General features: G+C 44.8%; 2 protein-coding genes across 9 annotated transcripts in view; both read left to right on the top strand.

Moving 5' to 3' along the window:
* LOC307018966 (uncharacterized protein) overlaps positions 1 to 22,261 on the top strand; it is a 78,536-nt gene that overhangs the window by 33,124 nt on the left and 23,151 nt on the right. The window lies entirely within an intron of this gene.
* LOC307018969 (uncharacterized protein) lies at positions 126 to 16,790 on the top strand. Of its 4 annotated transcripts, none has more exons than XM_079649542.1 (11): positions 126 to 2,859; positions 3,471 to 3,759; positions 4,371 to 4,587; positions 5,889 to 6,049; positions 6,315 to 6,389; positions 6,747 to 6,788; positions 6,893 to 7,004; positions 7,423 to 7,524; positions 7,882 to 7,949; positions 8,052 to 8,095; positions 8,218 to 16,790. In XM_079649542.1, exon 11 carries the CDS (start codon positions 14,913 to 14,915, stop codon positions 16,287 to 16,289), a length of 1,377 nt encoding a protein of 458 aa, XP_079505668.1. In that variant the 5' UTR covers positions 126 to 2,859; positions 3,471 to 3,759; positions 4,371 to 4,587; positions 5,889 to 6,049; positions 6,315 to 6,389; positions 6,747 to 6,788; positions 6,893 to 7,004; positions 7,423 to 7,524; positions 7,882 to 7,949; positions 8,052 to 8,095; positions 8,218 to 14,912; the 3' UTR covers positions 16,290 to 16,790. The 4 variants fall into 4 exon arrangements, with proteins under 4 accessions (XP_079505668.1, XP_079505669.1, XP_079505667.1 ...); XM_079649543.1 differs by having other exon boundaries at positions 126 to 3,013; XM_079649541.1 differs by having other exon boundaries at positions 126 to 3,759.

The raw sequence follows: 22,261 nt of genomic DNA, 5'->3' as shown, positions 1-22,261 counted from the left end.
CCTCAGAAGCCTCGATACCCTCAGAAGCCTCGATACCCTGAGGTTCCTCGATACCCTCCGATGCCTCAGTACCCTCCGATGCCTCAGTACCCTGAGGTGCCTCAATACCCTGAGATGCCTGAGATGCCTCAATACCCTGAGATGCCTGAGATGCCTCAATACCCTCAGGTGCCTCGATACCCTCAAAACCCTCAGATGCCTCAATACCCTGAGGTTCCTCAATACCCTAAGGTTCCTCAAAACCCTCAGATGCCTCAATACCCTGAGGTTCCTCAAAACCCTCAGATGCCTCAATACCCTGAGGTTCCTCAAAACCCTCAGATGCCTCAAAACCCTCAGAAGCCTCAAAACCCTGAGATGCCTCAATACCCTAAGATGCCAGAGGCAACGACCACACGGCCTACAAGTGCAAAGGCGACTCGAAGTCCTAAAATTCCTGCACTGCCTCAGATTCCTCACTACGCTCTGATGCCTCAATCCGCTCTGAAGCCTCAATACCATCTGATGCGTCAATACCCTAAGATGCCGGAGACAACGACCAAACAGCCTTCAACTGCAAAGGCGACTCAAATTCCTGCACTGCCTCAGATGCCTCGAAACCCTCCGATGCCTCAATACGCTCAGATGCCTCAATACGCTCAGATGCCGTTTCCACAATATATGCCGATGTATCCTCCCCTTAATCCTTCCAAATATCCAGCTACAAAGCCAAAAACTACTGCGGCGACAACACCAACTACAACTAAACCAAAGGCAAAAAATCACTCATCGCAGCTTCAACCATCTATGCCTTACTATCATCTTTACCCTATGATCCCTCCCTATCCCCAATATCCAACCACTCCAGCTACCACTGTGAAACCAGATCCCCCGCCCACTCCGGCACCCCATCCTCCTTTTCATCCCCATGTTCACTTGCCCATACCAATGCTGCCTCCTTTTCCTCCTCCACGCTACCTTACTTAAACAGTTCTAATAAAAGTTTTGAACAGACGCTTTCCTGTTTGTGCTTTTGTTAACCTTCAACTACGCAAGAGACTCTTTTTATTCCAGGGTCTTCAAGAAGTCTCATTTGGTTTGTGAATGAGTGAACAGTCCATATTGAGAATTACATTTAATTGAAACAAAAGTTGTGCTGACAAATGATTAACTTAAAGTGCACACTTTAAATTACTACATTTATACATTTAATTAATGTTTGGCATTTGAAGTGTTGTCATAGTGTGGCTTTGTGTCCACATGGTGGCATCATTGCTCAACCATTTCTTGATAGGTTTTGAATTGGAACATTTTGTGTTCACACTAGCTTTCCTTGTGTGAACAAGCTTTAAAATTGTTGTTTTTTGAAAATGTATTTCAGTCAAAGGTAAAGTGCCATCATGTCCTTTCCTAAAATATGTAACATCTGCTGTGTGAGGGATGCTGGCTTAGCTCATTACATACACCAACTCTGAAATGGAGTATTTACAACTTTGGGCAGTTCTGCATATCAAAACAATGAACCTTCAGGTCTCTTTTTGGTTTTGTAAACGTTGGGTAAGCATTACTAAATATTTGGTCAAACACTAGGTCATAAGTGTTGAAACTACACATGTAGATGTTATATTATAAAAGTAGCCTTCATACAACTAAAAATGAAAGGTGAGATCCTTAATTATTCAAGTGAAATGTCAACAATGATAGAAGCAAAACCTTTAATCCTACAGGGTGTCCTTAACACCTGTGTATTGTTTCTTTCAAATTATGGAACAAACCACAAAACGACTTCTCTGGTCAAAGTCAGGCTGGGACACTGATGCATGTTCACCATCCCGTTACCGTCTGATTGACTTTCCTTGATGTGAAGATAAATATGTTGTCTTTTGAATAAGGGAAAGCATTGTTATACAACTAATTATTGTGGGTCAATATAGATTAACAAATCAAAATAGTCAGACTCTTGCCTTGCATTCATTGGTTTGTTATCGAAATCAAACCGTATGATACATGACACAAAATTACAACCCGGTATCACGGCAAGACGTGAACATGTGACGTTTTACCATGCTGGGAGACGTAAATATGTCACGGTTTTGTCCCTTCAAAACGTGACAGTTACACGGTATTGTTAACCCATGTTAACCAGTGGAGAAATACCCGGAAGTGCCAAGCAAAGGCTCTACCGCGCCTATTGGTCGGTTTTTATTTTCAAAATTAGATGTTTTTAATCCTCACACTCGACTTCGCCGATGTTCTTGTGGCCCTAGCTGGTCGACACCTCTTTCAGCGGAAACAACGGCTACATTCATGTATTACATCGATGTTAATCCCCTTCAAGCGTGACAGTTACACGGTATTGTTAACAGGGAGAAACACCCGGAAGTGCCAGGCAAATGGTCTACCGCGCCTATTGGTCGGTTTTTATTGTCAAAATTAGATGTTTTTAATTTATTTTTTAATCATCACACTCGATTTCACCGATTTTCTTGTGGCCGTGGCTGGTCGACACCTCTTTTAGCAGAAACAAAGGCTACGATGTTAATCCATTTGTGTTGTTGTGGAAATACCGGACGTGACGTTGTGTGATCGCTTCGCAACTGAACTCCGTGAAAAATAAACACCAGTAAGGTTCAAGGGTCAAAATAGTGCAAAATGCACCACTTTTGGTTCAAATGATCAAACCAGTAGATTCATTCATTTATTTATTTTTGTTGCAACAGCTAAATCGATGTTAATCCATTTATGTGGTTGTGGAATTACTGTACGTTACATTGTGCGGTCGCGTAGTAAGTGAACACCATGCTACCGATTACTATCCGATGACCATGAACGCACCGGACATCGGCTACAACCTCCTCTCTGTCTGACTTCGCCAAGCAGGTAATGTGCTGCACCGCATGCCTCCAATATTTTAATGTTTATTGCAAGTAAATCAGTTGTAGTTACATATCTTTTTAAAGCATGAGCTAGCTAAACACATATTAGCTTTACTTGACCGGAGATATAGTGCAGTGGTGAGTCCTACAACCCGGAAGTGAGTTAGCATTTTACAACTATTGGTTCCCTCGTCTCAGAGTCAATGGGATTTCTCCATAGGATTTTGGAAAATAGCTCGAAATAAGATCTGTGGAAAACGAACCTGCTTGATAAATGCACCTTTTGTTCAGCCGGATAATCTCCACATATCTACCCTACTTTTATAATTTTCGAATCATAAATCTAATGGCCAGAAGCAAAATGCTAACGTTATGCTATAAACGAACTACAGACCATGGATGTATAATAAGAACCTTTAGAATAATTACCTTTAGAAGTACACCAAAACGTAACTGCTAACAATGTAAATGCTGTGTTGGAAACAAAGTTAATGTAAGAAAATGTTGAGTTAAATACTTCTGGCACTGTATATACAAAGCTTGGAAAAATGCCTATTGTGGCTGTCATACTTGCATACAGTGGCAAGTGTTCACTGTATTTTTTTCTTTCAACAGATACCAAACCAAAGCAAGATCAAACAGCATTTTTAAGAGCCTTTTTCAATTTATTCTCTTCTCCCTCCTCAGAGCTATATTCCCTACATTTCTTCCTGTCTTCCCATTTTTACCATCTTCCTCTCTGTCTCTTTACCACTTTCTCTTTTGTACACACACACACACACACACACACACACACACACACACACACACACACACACACACACACACACACACACACACACACACACACACACACACACACACACACACACACACACACACACACAGGTAGTTGTGCCCACAGGTAAGAACTTAAACTTTTCACGATTTATATATAGCATTACAATCGACTAACAGTGTCATATATTTATCTCTTTGTTATGCAAAATTTACAGGGACATTTCAAATGGTCTTATTCAAGCTGGTAACACAGTAGACGACGTTGCAGTGTATTATACTGTAGTACTGCTATAATTCTAGATTATATTATAAAAACAATTTTATATATAGGATTTCAACAGATTAACATTATCATATATTTTCGTCAAATTCAAGATAGTGCTTTTACAGTGCAATGTCATGGTCAAGCTTGTAAGATAGTAGAAGTTGTGTAGCCTTACGTTTCGATGTCATAATATTTTACCGCTGAATTTTAGCTTTGCTTTGAAATTGTACTAAAACTAAGTAAGGGGCCATTATTGCATTGATACTAAATTAATTTACTCAAATTAAATAAAAATGCAAGTGTTTTTATTCTATTCTAAACAGGATACCGTTTTTGTTGTAGCTTGGGGAGGGACTTACAGTCACGGACTAGACAAAGGAAAATTAGTCAATATTTGTATTTGATTGCATTCTGAATTTGAAACCCAGTTTTAAATGACCTTGTCTTTTATTTGTCTTTATCTCCAAAAGAATGCCAGGACCAGGTTCCACTTCGAGGCATTGCTCAAGCTGCTGCATGTCACTGAATGTGGCATGCAAAACTTGCAAATTCTGCAAGGCGGTTCAGCCCCGCAAACTGCGCCTTAGCAAATGAATGGACAAGTTTGATACGAAAGCAAACACCTGGGTCCAGGCACAAAAAAAGAATAAAACTTCATCCCACCTGAGGGATCAAGCTGCATTGGTGGTATGTGATGGACTTTTTTTTTTGTTGGCCTGCATGCATAATTAATAACAGCCCTGTACTTGTTCATTCTGGATTTGGAAAAAATATTTACATTTGATACAGAAATTTAATATCTGACCATATCTGATCATAATTACGTAATACAAATCTGCTGCTCAAAGCCCTAGGTAGAAATGGGCTTTGAGCTGGTGCACATTATGCAAATGTCATGACCTGCATGAACTGTGTGCCCCAAAAAAAATGTGACTACATGTACATTCAAGTTTTAAAGCACTGTGTCAGAAAACAGCTAAATACATTTGCACTATTTAATCATTTATCCAATTCAACTTACATTCGAAATAGACATTTTCATCAGTGTGTCTGCTCCCTGTCAATACAACTACTGTAGACACAGGGATAAGTTATGTTTATTTAACTTTGGCGAATCATCGCTGAATTTGATTCAATGTAATTGAAAGGTACACTGTGTAATAGTGAGGTTTCTAAATTGCAACCAACTGAGTACCTCTCCCTTTATAAGCGTGTACAAAAACCTACAGTGGCCATCCATTGCCATAACAACATGAAAGGCCTTCTCTAGAGCCAGTGTTTTTTTTCTTCCGATTGAATTACTGTAGTAACACGGCAAAGAGAAGAGAGTGAAATAGACCGGCTCGCTATGTATATATGAAGGGCTTACTCTAAGCTAATCACAACAAAAAATAGTTATAGGTGATTATACACATTAATGGGAACCTAATTATGAATACCATAATCAATTATATCTTATAGAACCCTATAAATACTCCACAGTGTACTTTAGAGATAGAGATATTATCTCAGTACTGTGATTGAGCCTGTGTGCAACAGCAGAACATCTAGTATACTTGTAAGGCATCCAAGTGAATACTCACCTTCTAGTAGTACAATTATCCCAAGCAAAAGAAAAAATACTGCAGGTGATCAAAAATTGCGACGTTTAGGTTGTAGAATGGCTGGAAACTTAATCCCACTTAGAATCTATGGCACTGTTCATAAACCACAGTGCTGCTCCACAAACCTAGATGATATATACAGTGTAAATTCCGCCAAGAGAAATGAGAAATGCAATGCAGAATAATGTTCAAAGCTTCTACTTGCTGATCGCAACAGTCTTAAGACTGTTAATGCATGCATAAAAAAAAATGTCTTTGTTATTGCATAGGGTTGAATATCTGTGCAAGCAGTGTATGTGATTTATGTTTAACAACTGGTTTTGCCTTTGCAAATAACCAGGGCATAATTGTTCTGAAATAATGTATATTTTGGTTTGTTGGAAGCTGGAAAAATGTCAGGCCCTTGGAGCCAGAGGCGTCTTGTTCCTAGCCCGGCCTGGAATAAAGAAGGACCTGCGAAGTAATGATGCCAAGGTGCAATGTCAGCAGCAAGGCCTCCACCTGCCTCCGAAGGATGGAGGTGTTATTTGAGTTTGTTGCGAAAGGTATTGTTGTCTGTTAAAGTGAATAAAGAAATTATTAAGTAGGTAGTACTGTAACTTACATTTTTGTAGAATTAACCAATAATGTCATTGGAAATGAAATTAGACACTTAGATGTCGTTTTCTTAATAAAGTTTAGGAGGAGCCCATAGGGGTAATTGACAGCAATTAACTTACACCTCTTCCTTAAATCAAGCATACAAATGGGAGAACTAGTGAATTACATGATGTTGTTGATGCTATCCAAAGCTTATTTTCTTTAATCTAGGTTGGAGTCATACAGAGCCTGCAGCAGCCTCCGAAACCCCACAGCCTCCTGCGGAAAACTCGCCAGCCACATCAAGTAATTGCAGAAGTCTATTGTACCACTATTTTTATTGTTTTCTGACTATATTCGTTATATTAGAATTTTATAAACAGCCAGGAGCTGACCATTCAAAATGACATTTGTTGAACTGCCTAATGAGAAAAATAACGCCTAAGAACTTAATGTCATTACTTTTATTAGCACTTATGAGGACATTCCTATTGGTGGGGTTAGAGACCAATGTGTCCTTTTTCTGTGGTCAAATTATGTTTGCATGGTGCATTGAGTGGTTGTACTTGATGCAATATAAACTTGTGTTATTTTTGTAAGCTTCAAAGTCATCTTTTAACAGCAATTTGTATGTTTTACAAATTGTAACCTTTTCTTTTTCAGAAGTCGCCATTGCCACCGCAGACACCCCCACCAAGTCCTCTGGTAAGTAGCACAGCATAGTTCATCGCGAATTCCAGTAAAATAGGAGGTTCTGTACATTGAAGAAGGTGGCGTACATCCATTCTACTCTTTCTACTTCTATGTAGGAAACCTATCCGAGGAGATGTACACCCTGACACTCATCCCTGTCCCAGCTGCAAGCACCTATTCACTCCCTTCACCATCGGCTGCGTCCCAGCCAGGGGAAGAGGAAGAAGGGTTAGTGTTTTGTTTGTGTGATTCATTACATTTTCAATAATGAGTGTTGAGTGTTATTTGCCCTCTGGCATCATGGTTTATAATAATAGCACTTGTCATTTAAATGCACCTTTCAAGGAACCCAAGGTCATTTTACATATACAACAGAAAAACAAATACAACACAATTCACAGATATCCTAGGGAAACCGTCTTTCCATAAATAGGGTGTGATTTGTCATAAAGTCACAGCTGGACGCTAACAAAAAATATTCTGAAAGTTATTTAAGTTACATAATACATTTTGACATACTCCATATTTGAAGTCAGTAGATCAGGAACATGAAGGGCAAAAATCATCTATAGCCCACAGAGGTTGTGATGCTATCTATGCCCCAGTCTCTACCGTCACTCATTTAACTTTCTTACATCTGTCACAGGTTTGCCCACAGAGCGCTCCTCCTCTCCAAGACTTGCTACCTCTGTAGCAAATGGGTGTAGCAGTACCACAGGTGAAGGGATGATGAAGAAGAAGAATAAGGGTATGTTTTGTTTTTGTGGTACATCCTACTGAAGAAATAAATAGCTGTATACTATTCTCCCATTCACGCGCAAGTCCTTTTGCACACAAGATATCAGATCCAGGTTTCCATAATCCCTCTCTTTTTAATAACCATAAAAAACCATAAAGGTTTGCTCAATGACTTGTCTTTATTTATAAGGTGGTTAGAAATTATGTTTCATGAAATAAAACAAAAAGGAAGTTGGACACAAATAGGCCACATTGCAGATTAGCTAATGTTCTCTTCCTATATGAAAGTCATTAATCAAATATTCGTCTGGAGGATGTCCAAACCTTTTCTTCATTTGTTTATAACTTCTTATTTGCACCATTTCAGGCTGCAGAAAATGCTCAAGGCAGCAGATATTCAACTACAACGGAATAAAAGACAGAAGGGTAGAGAAGGTAAGATGTTGAAACTGACAGAGCAGGAAGCAGCAATGCATTTACCCGTAGTCGCTGATATGGCTAACACTTGTTTTTGTCTGTTTGTGTGCCCGTGTGTAGGGAAGAGAGGAGGTAATGGTCTGCTGGCTGCCTTGCGCATCATGGTGAGAACACAGCTCTTTGGTTAACTTTTTTTTAGACTGCGTTATAAATAAATGTATTACTTCATAACTAGTTTACTATCAGGCTTCTACATATGAAATTATCTTGTGGCACATTGTTACAGCCGCTGCCTTCCTTGGGCTGTCAAGGCTGGTAAACCTGCTTGTGTGTGTGTGTGTGTGTGTGTACACCTGAGCGCCGCAGTTCCTCCGACGTCCCGCCCTCGCTGCATCCGAAGAGGTGATTGGATGAGACGTCAATTCTGTGTTCTTTATTTATTGATTGTTCAATACCTGACAAGGTCGGAGATGAAAAACTTTGGTCGCAGGTTCCTCAACAGTGCATCAACGGACTATTTTTCTTAGCGTATGCATGTCAATTTAAATCAATACATACAACTATTTCACATGTACAATATTTTCTTAGCCCTAATACTTAATACTACTTATTTCGTTTTGATTGTTATATTTGATTATATTATATATTATCAATAAATTATATATTATATATCAATATGATATACTTTTCTATATAATAGATTATCAAAAAAAGTATTTATTAAGTAAGGGATAATGTGCAGCAATCACAATCGAGTCCACAATCGAATCCATAAAGACAAAGTAAATCTGTTTACAGTTGTTTCATATGGATGTTGAGAGGTATCCATATATCTCTTCATTTTGCTCTCAAAGTGCACCAGATTGATGCATTTAACTTCAATATTTAAAAAAAATCACTCCAAAGGGAGTGCTTGTTCTTCCTTCTGTCTGTCTGAATCTGTGTATTCTCATGTTCCGATTAACCCAGCCAAATGTTTCTTCTTTTGTGTCTTGATGTGATCTTGAGTCGAGGCTGATCCTCTTGCTGTGGTCCCGCATCCTGGATCCTCTATCCTGAGTTCTGGATTAAGTCGTGGACTTCGGGTCGTGGCTGAACCTGTCTCTGCGGTCCTGCCTGGGTCTCGTCGTGCTGCCTCCCTGAAGGCTCCCACAGGATTGTTGACATCTTCGTGGATTCATCCTATTATTATAGACGCATGCATTTCCTAACATTCGGTCTACCTATGTTGCAAATGTATTATCTCCTCGATTTACACACGGCATCTATTGCACGTCTGTCCTTCCTGGGAGAGGGATCCCTCTTCTGTTGCTCTCCCCGAGGTTTCTCCCATTTTTCCCTTTAAACTGTGGGTTTTCTCTTGAAGTTTTTCCTTGTACGATGTGAGGGTCTAAGGACAGAGGGTGTCGTTTTCTTCTCATACTGATATTCTGAACAAACTGCTGTTGTATTAGCTGTAAAATGTCTTTACTGTAGGGTATTTTTTATTATTTGTACAGCACTTTGGCTCGACCAAAAATCGTTTATAAATGTGCTATATAAATAAAACTTGATTTGATTGATTTGATTTGAAAGGGTGTGCGCCAAGGTTCCATATTAGGACCAATAATTTCACCATATACTGTATGTAAATAATCTCGAATAATCTTTCAAATGCTGCTTTCCATTTTTATGCAGATGATACTGTTATTTATTGTTCATCCTCTTCTATAGAGCAAGTCTTGATTTCCTCCAATCTTTCTTTGATGTTATTCCATCCCATTTATCTCAACTCAAGTTAGCATTAAATGCAGACAACTCCAAACTCATGATATTCTCAAATCGCAAAAAGTTAACTTCTTTTCTCCCCAACATTTGTACTGTTCAAGGGACTGACATTGACATTGAAAGGGTCACTACATACACATATCTAGGTTTTATTATTGATCAGAACTTATCTTTCAAGTCACACACTGAAAATGTTGTTTTAAAATTAGGTTTCTCCTTTCAGACAAGGAAACATTTGATCTCTGCAACGTTTTTACCAGTATTGGATTCTGGTGATCTGCTTTACATGAATGCCTCTGACCAGTGCCTAAAGAGTTTGGATACTGTGTACCATTGTGCATTATGTTTTATTATATATATATAGTGAGTTTGGAATAAATATGCACTTCATGAAAATTATTAGTTGGTTACTGTTAGTAAAAAAACAGTAAGGTTAATACTGGATGTTTGTTACACTTGGATATGTTTTCTGTAAAACTTGTAACATAATTATTCTCCAGTTTATGCATTTGAGTGACTTGCAGTTAATGCTCGACATTCAATTCAAAACCTTTATTTATCCAGGTAAAATCCCATTGAGATCAATGATCTATTTTTCAAGGGAGACCTGCAGCAGTAGGTTCCACATGAAGACATAAAAACATAAACAACAGAACAACAAAAGGACATCATACAGCAAAAAATACAGGGATTACAATTTACATATCTATCCACATGTACAGGTACCAACAGCATCTGACTGTGGAGCATCCAACCGAGCTTTAAAAACATGTAGTGGTACCAGCTTGGTAATTTTACATTCTTTTTGCAGACTGTTCCAAGTTAGTGGAGCTGCACATCTAAAAGCTTTCTTCCCTAAGACAGTCCTAGCACTTGGCACATTTAATAAAACCACAGCATGAGATCTCAGGCAATAAGTACTTTCAATTTGCCGAGAGATCAGGGAGCAGATATAAGATGGTACTTTATCCAACATGGCTTTTCTAAATGAAAATGTACCAGTGACTGAGCCTCAGTAAAGTAAGTGATGGCAAAACCGCCTTGGTTTACAGTGTACAGTGATGCGTAAGTGCTTTACAGTTTGTCACAAATCTCAGTGCACTGTGATAGTAAAACCTTATTGTGGTGTAATTATATATCCAAAGCAGTCAGAAGTCAGAAAATCTTTAGTGATGTTTAACCACTCAGAAGACAGCCCATCAAAATGAACACATTGGGACCTTTCAGAGAGGTAGTTCATCTTCTACATATAATAACGGACAAAGTAAAGAATGAAGTGTAGGCTATGTTTAAATGTTCGGAATTTGACCGTGTATGATGGTCCTCTTGAGTTGCCGTACAGCCAATGGCGTACAGCCATTGCTCCGTTTTCATGTTTTTTTTAACATGTTTTTCACAAACACTTTCACACGCTAGGAGCATAGGAATAATTCAATTCGGTTCGTCATGATCTGTAGATGTGATTTGCCCCCGAGCACCCCTGGGTAAATTACCGTACAGCCAATCACAATGCGTACAATGCGTGACGTCATTGCTAAGAGACGGCCCCCGAACACATATGGTACCCCGAACACATCTGGTACCGACACCGGCCCGTCTCTCCCCCATTCTCATTGAGTATTTTAGAAAGAGTGAAACAGCGCCCCTCTAGATGTTATGGTGAAACAGTAGATTGCACACTCTGTTGCGAGAGGAGGCCAGCCGAAATTGGCTTCCCTTGGTGAAAAAAAATGGAGGGATTGACCAATCAGACAAGGCTCACGTCATGCCCCTGCCAACCTGTGATTAGTCAGGGCCATGCCAATTCCAATTCACAATTCCCTTGCCTCACTATCCAATCAAATCACATCAATTTAGTGTTGCAGTGACGCGTCATAAAACCCGGAAGTAAGCTGCGCTCGGTTTCCCTCATGGATTTATATGACAAATCGACAAAAAAAGCAATGGGATTTCTCCATAGGATTTTGGAAAAATAGCTCGAAATAAGGTCAGTGGAAAACTAACCTGTTAGATAAATGCATGTTTTGTTCAGTCGGATAATATCCACATGTCTGCCCTACTTTTATCATTTTCGAATCATACATCTAATCGATAGAAGATAGATAGTGTCACTGCACCACTCTCACCGCCGTTAGAAAGTAGCAAACAACTGAAGCAAGTGCAATTATGGAGGGTTGAGATTTGGAGTATTTAATCAAAAATAATTTTACTAAATTTCCGCTACAGCAGCAACAACAAATACAATCTGATGACAGGCCAATGCTCAAACTGGAGCTGTGTACAGCGAGGAAAAAAGGCGCTAATCGGACGTAAAACGTTAAAGGTCTCCTGATTTAGTTTGTGAATGAATGCTTATTAGAGTTTCGGCTGGAGAGTACCTGCGGTCTATGGTGCGGACCCGTCGGTCACAGGCGTGTGTAAGTCTTGCATCTGTATGATACAAATGTGTGTAAAATGATTCCGGGTGCTGTAATCACTCATCTGGTTACGTTATTACATTATTACGTTATTACACCCCCGACCCAAAAGAATGGACGTGTTATTGGCATCCCCTAATTTTTTTCCCACGCCACGCAATAACGTGATTTAACCACTAGGTGTCCCTTTCTATCAGCTGTGCACCTTTATGGTGTAAATACAGCCTATCTACCATTTGGATCAAATATAAAAGTCAGCCGAATTAGTATTGATACTGCAAGACGTATTTTGTGAAAAGAAATGCAAGATGTTGTTTAATTGCTGATATATTTATGATCCACGTCACATATTCAGTTTCGGCGGCAGTTCTTCCTGTTTGTCTAGAAGTCTCATCAGGGCTCTATAAATAGAGAACTACGGCAGATATCTAATATTTAATGCAGCCGAACCGTGTATTACAATGGCGTTATGTGATGACTTTCAAAGAGAAAAGCAAGCACACTCGGAATAAAGTATTATTTTATTCTTTTTAAATGTTTTTGGATTTCACATCAACAGGAAGTCCGGTTAACTAAAATGTCCGTGCGGAACAATACCCCAACCCATAGATCCGTTGGTGAATAATGTCAATGATAGCAATCACCACATTACACACATTCCTTCACATTTTAATTTACATTAAAGTATTTCGTGAGGCCTTCTAAAATGTTTTTAAATATAATTATATATAATATAATTAATATGTTAGCTTATTCTGTGGTATGCATTTTGTTTAGCTGCTATGCCACTTTAGCTGTAACAAGCGGAAATGTCCCCGCTGTGGGACTAATAAAGGATTTCTGATTCTGATATGAGCCAGTTGAGGTGTTGCACAGGGTCTCGGAACTTGGACACACTTGTATGTTTTCTTATGTAGCTGAATGCTGTTGTAATGGTACATTCAGAGGGTGTGACAAACATTGAGACTCCTGTGACAAGCTGGTTGATGGAAAATGAGTTTATTTTAATATAATTAGTTATGAGAAACATTAACAGTGATGCAAACACAGGTATGGTGAAAAAAGAGAGAACTATTCGAAGCAGAAAAAGCAGCGTAATATACCATCTGACAATGACAGATTTTTCTTTTGGGATATTTTACAAATCACTCCCCTTTCAAACTCTATTCTTGTTATTTTTAACAACTTTTTTTTGTTACTGTCATACAGTATTTTATACCTGTTAATAATTGAGTCTCTAATGTCTCATTAATAACTATAATGATCATATCAAGGTGTGCCTTAACCTCACTGAGCTGAGGTTATTTGAGCCTCTCAGGAGAGAGCTCTCTTCCACCTGGTTGTAGAAAAGCTCTTTAAATTCGTTAGCATAGCTAGCTAACCAGATGCTAATAACAACAGATCGCCACTGTGCTTACAACTAAAGACACAGCCTCGCAAACACTGCGCCATGTGTACGACTCCTTATGGGTACTGCAATATTTGAAGAGTTGGAGCGGCGTTCCGGTGCTCTCCATTACTCCTTTCAGACGAGACATAACCACGTGAAGACCTATGGTGAAGACACGTTACGCTCGTGTTGTGTTCAATGAACCTGTCCTTCGCCAGGAAAAACAGGCACTCGCTTGTTTAATTATTTTGCGATCTAGATTTCTTCTTCTTTTTTGAAGTGAGAAGTTGTCCGTCCGCCAGTCGGACTGACGGACCCCCCCCTAAAACGAAAACTCTTCGGTTCTCCACGAATTACACAAGTCACCCAAATCAGCGTTAAAAAAGCAGGAGGCGCCGAAAAGCGACTAATTTGCATCACTGGTCATGAACGCAAAAAATCATACCCTCGTGGGGGCGCGCTCATGTGATTGGCTTAGACTGGAGGAAATATCTGATTGGCTATAGATGAGAGAAATTACAAGCACGAATCGGGTGAGCGTCAGGGGAGTCTCAAAAAACCCACACACGAATGCACAGCGATCCATGCACAGAAAGCGGTTTGTGTTTGCAGGTTCAGAGGTTTTAAAAACGGAAAACAAATATGTGTGGATCAAAAATGCACTTAAAACTTTTTTCTGTGTTTGGATTTTATTTACATGTGAAACGGAACACATTTGTGTGTGCATTGAAAAACACAAGTGTGGATCCGGAAATACAAGTGCGAATCCTTTTTCCGGATCATGAAATACAAGTGTGAATCCTTCTGTGTGCATGTGTGTATTATGAGACTGTTCTGAGCCCATACACTTACACCAATAGCGCCTCTGAAGCGCATAAAGGTGCGCCGCAATTGCGCTTCAATGCCATGCCATCTACCCACACTACCTTTGCGATTGACGTATTGGGCACCCCCAATCTACATGATCAATACACAGGGCTTACTTTGTAGACGTTAGACAAGTCTTAACGAGGCCCACCTGTTGCAAGCTAATTGAACACAGGTGCAAGCATTAGCTGAGGCTGCACCTGCCTTGTTGATTGGCTGCCTGGTGGTAATATGTGCCAGTATTAAAAGCCCTGTCTCATGCTTCGTTGCCAAGTGCTCTCTACCCGCAGTGAGTTTGATTTTCTCTTGGGTGCACGCGCACAGTATCTCCGTCAAGGTTCATTGCAGCTAAAGCGGGAAGAGTGAGGACGAGCGAAACATTTAGTTAGTGAGTCTCTTCAAGCACGTCTTCGTAGATGTTTTGGGTGCATTTGATTTTTGAACAAAGTACGCCGGGGTACGGCCCTTGGCACGGCCTCCCCAAACGGCTCTGCAGTTTGGGCCCCCCCTGTGCTGTGATCTGGTGCGGCGCGAGCTGTGATGGCAACTGCGGCTGGAGTGGACAGGACTGCTGAGGCACAGAACATGGAAGGCAGAAGGGCAAGTGAAAAGGCGGACGAAAGGAAGGACAACGACAAAGAAGAAGAGCAAGAGCAAGGCAAGAAAGCGGGAGAGGAAGGAAAAGAGGAGCAGAAGGAGAGAGCGATGCACAGTGTGGAATTAACTGTGGAAGTAGTAGTGGAAGGTGCACTGTCAATGATGGACATGCTAAAAGGTATACAGAAACAGTGTGGGACAGTGGATGGATGCAGAGTGACGGGAAAACAATATGAAGTAACAATGAGGACCATCCAGGGGAAAATGAAATTAATGGAGGGGCTGAGAGTGAACGGGGCCGCGGTACACGCAAAAAACATTATTAGCACCGATGTGACCGTCTCGTTCCTACATCTGCCTGTCTATTTGCTTGATAAGACGTTATTAAATAGGCTTGAGGAGTGGGGAGTCAAGCCTATCTCGGACATCAAAAAAAGAAGGTGGTCAGACTCGGACATTAAAGACGGCACCAGATTCCTCAGAGTGAGGTTTAATGACAAGGTCCGCTCCCTGCCGTATTCCACAAAGTTCGACATGGTGAAGGGGGCTGAGTACTTCCGGGTCCTGCACAATGGCCAGGTTCCAGTGTGCAGGCTATGCATACAGCCAGGTCACATCTTAAGAGAATGCCCAGACTTTAACTGCTACAGGTGCAATGAGCAAGGGCATTACGCCAAGGAGTGCAGGTATGGAGCTGAGAGAGCGGAGAGAGAGAGAGGCGAGAAAGAGAGGAGGAAGACGGCAAGGAGGAAGACAAGGAGGAAGACGACAAGAAGGAAGACAACGAGAAGGAAGACGATGGAGGAAGACGAGGAGGAAGACGAGGCGGAAGGCGACGAGGCGGAGGGAGCAAAGAAAAGACCCCATGATGAGATCAGCAGCGAAGATGACGGTCCAGTGGATGAGGACATCCCGGAGGCTTCGGTGATGGAAGAGAAAGCACCGGACACGGGAAAGAGCAAGAAAAGTGCCAGGCAGAGCGGCGGAGGCGCCGACGGGAGCATCAGAGGCGCCGAAGGGAGCAGCGGCGGGGGAAAGAAGTGTCGAGGTCCTGGAGGGGTAGAAGACATCTCGGAGGCTTCAGGAATGGAGGAGGGAGAGCTGGCGGAGGACACTGGGGGCGCCATGGTCTTCGAGAACCCCAATGATGAGCAGAGGGGCCGCGGCATGAGGAGAAACAGGCGTGAGGAGAAGAAGACCTCAGCGGAGAACGCCGGGCAGAGTTCCAGACGCAGAGCGGACAAGGAGAGAGAGGTGGAGAAAAGGAGAGCGAGATCAACAGAGGGGGAGCTTGGGAAAGAAGCCAGCCGAAGGAAATGATGCAAAGGACGTTAATTATAACAACACCCCTTTTGATGGCAACGATCTCATCCCTCAACGGTAATGGTCTAAAAAGCAAGTCCAAAAGAAGCCGGGCGCTAAGTCTATGTAAGGCCAGCATCATATGTCTGCAGGAGACACATTGGGATGGGGAGTGTGTGGATGAGGTTAGAAAGGAGTGGATGGGCGAGGTGTTTGCAAATAATGGGGGTGTACATGCAAGGGGGGTGGCGATACTTATTAATTCGGGGGATGTGAAGAATGCAAGGAAGGTTGAGGATGATGGGGAAGGGAGGATGATTGGGGTACAGTATGAATACATGGGGGACACGTTTAAGTTGATTAATGTATATGCACCTAATAGCAAGAGGGAGAGAGTTTTTTTTTTTAGGGGTTGGAGGGCGAATGTGAGGGGAACTGTTTGATTGTGGGAGACTTCAATGTGTGGTGTGGAAGGCTGGATGCGCCAGCGGGTGCTCGTTTTAGTAATGACTCCTCGAGGGTGGCACTCAAAAAGATAATGAATGAGAATGGGTTGATAGATGTGTGGAGAGAAAGAAACCCGGATGTCAGGGAATCTTCTTGGAGGCGAGTGGTGAAAGACAAACTACTGCAGAGCAGGATTGATTTAGCACTCTGCTCGGAAGCTGTAAATGAAAAGATTGGAAAGATTGAATATAGGACCACAGCGGTGAGTGATCATATGGTTCTTAGCCTCAGGATGGGGCTGAGAATGAATGGGAGAGGCGGGGGTGTGTGGTGCTTGAATGCGAAACTACTGAATGATGAGGTGTATAAACAAAGGGTGAGAGAATGTATAAGGGAGGGGGGTGATACAAGGGACAATAATATATTAGGTTGGTGGGGGGGGTTAAAAGAGGAGATCAAGAGAATAAGCATAAAACACAGTAAGGGGAAAAATGTGCTCGAGAGAAGAAAGGAGGAAAGGGTGAGGGGAGAGTTGGCTAAAGAGGCAGCAAAGACAGACGGAGACACAGGGAGAGATGTAGGGAGATACACGAGGATCAAAGATGAGCTGGAGGGTTTAGAGAGGGACAAATGCAGGGGGGCGATAGTTAGAAGCAGGGCAAAGAATGCAATGGAGGGGGAAAGATGTACGGGTTACTTTCTGAGTTTGGAAAAAATGAAGCAGGAAAACAAATATTTAAACCAGGTTGAGGAAAAGGATGGTAGGAAAATAACAGATTTAGTAGGGATAGCAGAAAGAGTGGAGGAGTTTTACAGGGAATTATTCAAGACAGAAGAGGCAGAAAGAGAGAGTGTAGAGACGGCCATAGACAGCATGGATAAAGCTTTAGATGATAGTGAGAGAGAGATGTGTGAGGGAGAGATTGGTACAGGAGAAATAGATCTAGCAATAGGAGGGTTGGGTAGTGTGGCAGCGGGGTGTGGTTTGGGCGCTGACTGCTGGAGTGAAGGGAGTGGCTCGGCCGGAGGCCAGACAGCTGATCGGAATCAGGTAATCAGTGCAGGAAGAAAAGCATGTCGTAACCTGGTTCTGTTCTGTTATGCAGTAGGCGGGATCCTGGAAGGTCGCCAAAGGACCTCTGAAGTTTCCCAACCGGGCAACGTTTGAGACCCGCGCATATTATTGTTTGGAGTTAATAAACGCCTGTGTTTCACCAACCTGCTCTTTCCGTCCTGATTTGAACCCTGTGTGAGCGGAGAGGCTCACAGTGGCGTCTGAACAGGGACGATGTCGGAAGGAGAAACCCCGCTGGGTCAGGCCCTCCAACGTCTCGCTCACATGCAGGAGACCACCACAGCATTACAGCGACAGCAGAGCGAGGCTCTGCTCGGGATCGCCTCGAGCCAGCGCGAGGACCAGGCTCTCCTACGGGAGCTGCTGCAGCGTCTGGCCGCTCGGGAGGGCGATCCCGCTACCAACCCGGCCCGACCACCTTCAATTGCCCTCCAGAAATTGACGGCAGAGGATGATCCGGAGGCATACCTGGACATATTTGAGGGCACAGCGGCGGCGTGCGGGTGGCCGGAGGAGGAGTGGGCAGCGCGGCTATTGCCTCTGCTATCCGGGAGTGCGCAGCTAGCCGCCCACAGCCTGCCAGCAGCCTCTCGGCATGTGTACCGGCATCTGAGGAAGGCCATCCTGGACCGGCTTGGCAGCACGCCAGAGGGACATCGCCGCCGGTTCCGGGCCCTCCCCTTCGAGGACGATGACCGGCCCTTCTCCTACGCGCAGCGGCTCCTGGATGCAGCGAGGCGCTGGCTCCAGCCGGGGGTGCGCTCCGCTGAGGAAGTCGTCGGGCAGGTGGCGCTGGAGCAGTTAATCGCCGGCCTGCCATCTTCAACGGCGAATTGGGTCCAGTGCCATCGCCCCGCCAACCTGGAAGCAGCCGTTGTCCTTGCGGAGGACCACCTCTCGCTTCCCCGGCGGAGCATGAAAGAGGAGCCCCGACCACCAGCCGTCTCAGCGGGCAGACCCGTCCCAGCCCCGAGGAGGAGGTTTCCTGGAGCAGCTAACCTTCCCTCCCCACCATCACACGGCCCCAACCCCGCAGCCCCGACACTTTCCCCCCTAGCTCTACCTTACCCTCCTGTTTTTATCTCTCCCCAGGGTCCGGCCTACGCTTCTGGTCGTCCGGCACCACGGGGGGCTCCTCAGACGTCAGGGCAGGATTGCTGGCGGTGCGGGCAGCCCGGCCACTTCCGACGGGAGTGTCCTCTCATGGAGGTCGGACAGCTGGTTCGGGTTGCAGGACCGCCAGTTGCCGCCCCCGATTTGGAAGGGACGTACCGTATACCGGTATGTATACAGGGGGGTACACACCAGGCTCTGATGGACACGGGCTGTAATCAGACGATGATCCATCAGCACCTGGTTCGGCCTGGGGCATTGATTGAAGCATCGTGGGTGAAGGTGAGGTGTGTGCATGGGGATATTCACCAGTACCCGGAGGTGACGCTGGAAATTTCTTATAAGGGGAAAAAGCATAGAGTCAGGGCTGGAGTTAGCACTCGCCTTACGCACCCTCTGATTTTGGGAACGAATTGGCCGGGGCTTGCTAAGCTAGCGGGGGCTATGGGGGTGCGTTCACGGACGGCAGGGAAATGTGAGTTGTGTGCTGTGTTTAGTGGAGAGTCGGAGGCGGCTGACGACATCGAGGGGGAAACGGACACGGAGGGGGCCGCGGAGGTCCCTCTGGACCCGCTGGTGTTTCCCGTGGAAGATTTCCCCCTCGAACAGTCGAGGGACGAGACCCTTCAGCACGCCTTCGGCCAGGTGGTGAGTATTGATGGCTCCCAGCTACACCCAAACGCAGCACTCACTCACCCACACTTTACGGTGGTTAGAGACAGGTTGTATCGTGTAAGCCGTGACACACAGACAGGAGAGATAAATACCCAGTTGTTGGTGCCAAAAAGCCGTCGGGAAATGGTTTTCCAGGCGGCTCATTATAACCCCATGTCAGGTCACCTAGGGTACAACAAATCACTACACCGGATAATGGCCCGATTTTATTGGCCGGGCATTCGCGCAGATGTGAAGCGATGGTGTGCATCTTGCCGTGAATGTCATCTGGTTAACCCGCCGGCCATCCCCAGAGCGCCTTTGCGCCCGTTACCATTGATTGAGGTGCCTTTTGAGAGAGTTGGAATGGACCTCATCGGGCCATTAGACCGGAGTGCACGGGGATATCGCTTTGTACTAGTCCTAGTGGATTATGCAACGCGATATCCCGAGGCAGTGCCGCTGCGTAATATCTCTGCAAAGAGCGTCGCGCAGGCACTGTTTCACATTATCTCCCGAGTCGGGATCCCGAAAGAGATCCTGACTGACCAGGGCACACAGTTTATGTCACGCACACTACGCGAGCTGTATGAACTATTGGGCGTCCATTCAATACGGACTAGTGTTTACCATCCGCAGACCGACGGCCTGGTGGAACGGTTTAACAAAACACTAAAGAACATGGTTCGTAAGTTCGTTCACGAAGATAGCCGTAATTGGGATAAATGGCTAGATCCTCTGTTGTTTGCAGTGCGGGAGGTGCCCCAGGCCTCCACGGGATTTTCTCCCTTTGAGCTGTTATTTGGTAGGAAGCCCCGGGGTGTTTTGGACCTAGTTAAGGAAAACTGGGAGGAGGGTCCAAGCACCAGTAAGAACGAAATACAGTACGTTATGGACCTGCGAGAAAAACTCCAATCACTGGGGCAGATATCATGGGAGAATTTGCTCCAGGCTCAGGAACGTCAGCAGCGCCTGTACAAAAGAGGGTCGAAACTGAGACAATTTTCACCGGGAGATAAAGTGCTTGTATTACTCCCATCCTCTAGCTCTAAACTACTCGCCAAGTGGCAAGGACCCTTCGTGGTCACACGACGAGTGGGGGACGTAGATTATGAGGTGGTGCGTTCTGACAGGGGGGGAGCAACACAGATTTACCACCTTAACCTTCTGAAAGCATGGAGGGAGGGGGCGTCGGTTTCGCTGGCCACCACGGTGATTGAGAGAGATGAGTTGGGACCGGAGGTCATTAAAAGCAACAAAGTAGCCCCGGTCGGTTGTGGCGACAATCTCTCACCGGGCCAGAGAGCAGACGTTGCTTCGTTGCAAAGGCAGTTTGCCGACGTGTTCTCTACGCTGCCAGGGCGCACCTCTCTCATACACCACCGCATAGAAACGCCCCCGGGCGTGGCCATTCGTTCACGGCCCTATCGGCTGCCTGAACACAGGAGGAAAATTGTTCAGGCGGAGCTTCAGGCTATGCTAGAGATGGGAGTGATAGAAGAGTCCACCAGTGACTGGTGTTGCCCCGTCGTGCTGGTACGTAAGTCCGACGGGTCAATCCGGTTCTGTGTGGACTACCGCAGGGTGAACGAGGTGTCCAAATTTGATGCTTATCCAATGCCCCGGGTCGACGAACTCCTGGATCGGCTAGGCACTGCTCGCTTTTACACGACGCTGGATTTAACCAAAGGCTATTGGCAGATTCCCCTTTCTCCAGAGTCTAGGGAAAAAACGGTCTTCTCCACTCCGTATGGTTTATACCAATTCATCACACTTCCTTTCGGGTTGTTCGGAGCTCCAGCCACCTTCCAGCGGCTCATGGACCGGGTGCTGCGTCCCCACTCTGCCTATGCTGCTGCTTACTTGGATGATGTCATCATTCACAGTGAAACATGGGAGCAGCATATGCAGCAGGTGGGGGCGGTGCTCGAGTCCCTGAGGCAGGCGGAGCTCACGGCCAACCCGAAGAAGTGTGCGGTTGGACGGAGGGAGGTACGGTATCTGGGGTACCACTTGGGCAGCGGGCAGGTGCGGCCACAGATAGAGAAAACAACCGCCATTTCAGCCTGTCTGGCGCCCAAGACGAAAAAAGAGGTCAGGAGGTTCATGGGGCTGGCCGGCTACTACAGGCGGTTCATCCCGTCCTTTTCGGAGCTGACCAGTCCCCTGACCGACCTGACCCGAAAGGGTGCTTCAGATCCGGTCCAGTGGACGGAGCGGTGTCAGCTGGCGTTTGAGAGGGTTAAAAAAGCCCTCTGTGGTAAGCCGCTTCTGTATTCTCCTGACTTCTCTCTCCCTTTTGTGTTGCAGACCGACGCCTCGAACAGTGGGGTGGGGGCCGTTTTGTCCCAGCACGTAGAGGGGGTCGACCGCCCCGTACTGTACATTAGCCGTAAGCTCGCCCAGAGGGAGGTGAACTACAGTACGGTGGAAAAGGAGTGCCTCGCCATACGGTGGGCGGTCGGTGCCCTGCGGTACTACCTCCTGGGGCGCCCTTTCACCCTCTGGTCGGACCATGCCCCGCTCCAGTGGCTCCACCGCATGAAGGATGCCAACGCTCGGATCACTCGGTGGTATCTGGCGTTACAGCCTTTCAACTTCAAGGTGATCCACAGGCCGGGTAACCGGATGGTCGTGGCTGATTTCCTCTCTCGCTCGGCGGATGGGGGGGGAGAGTCAACTTGCGGCCGGCGGGATCCCG

This window comes from Notothenia rossii, assembly GCF_949606895.1.
Source record: "Notothenia rossii genome assembly, chromosome: 9".
Lineage (NCBI taxonomy): Eukaryota > Metazoa > Chordata > Actinopteri > Perciformes > Nototheniidae > Notothenia > Notothenia rossii.
Note: the sequence above shows the minus strand (reverse complement) of the source record. Positions and strands in the feature narration are given on the sequence as shown.

Excerpts from the sequence above, each read along its gene's own strand:
- LOC307018969 (XM_079649542.1), top strand. The coding sequence starts at position 14,913 with ATGGCAACTGCGGCTGGAGTGGACAGGACTGCTGAGGCACAGAACATG.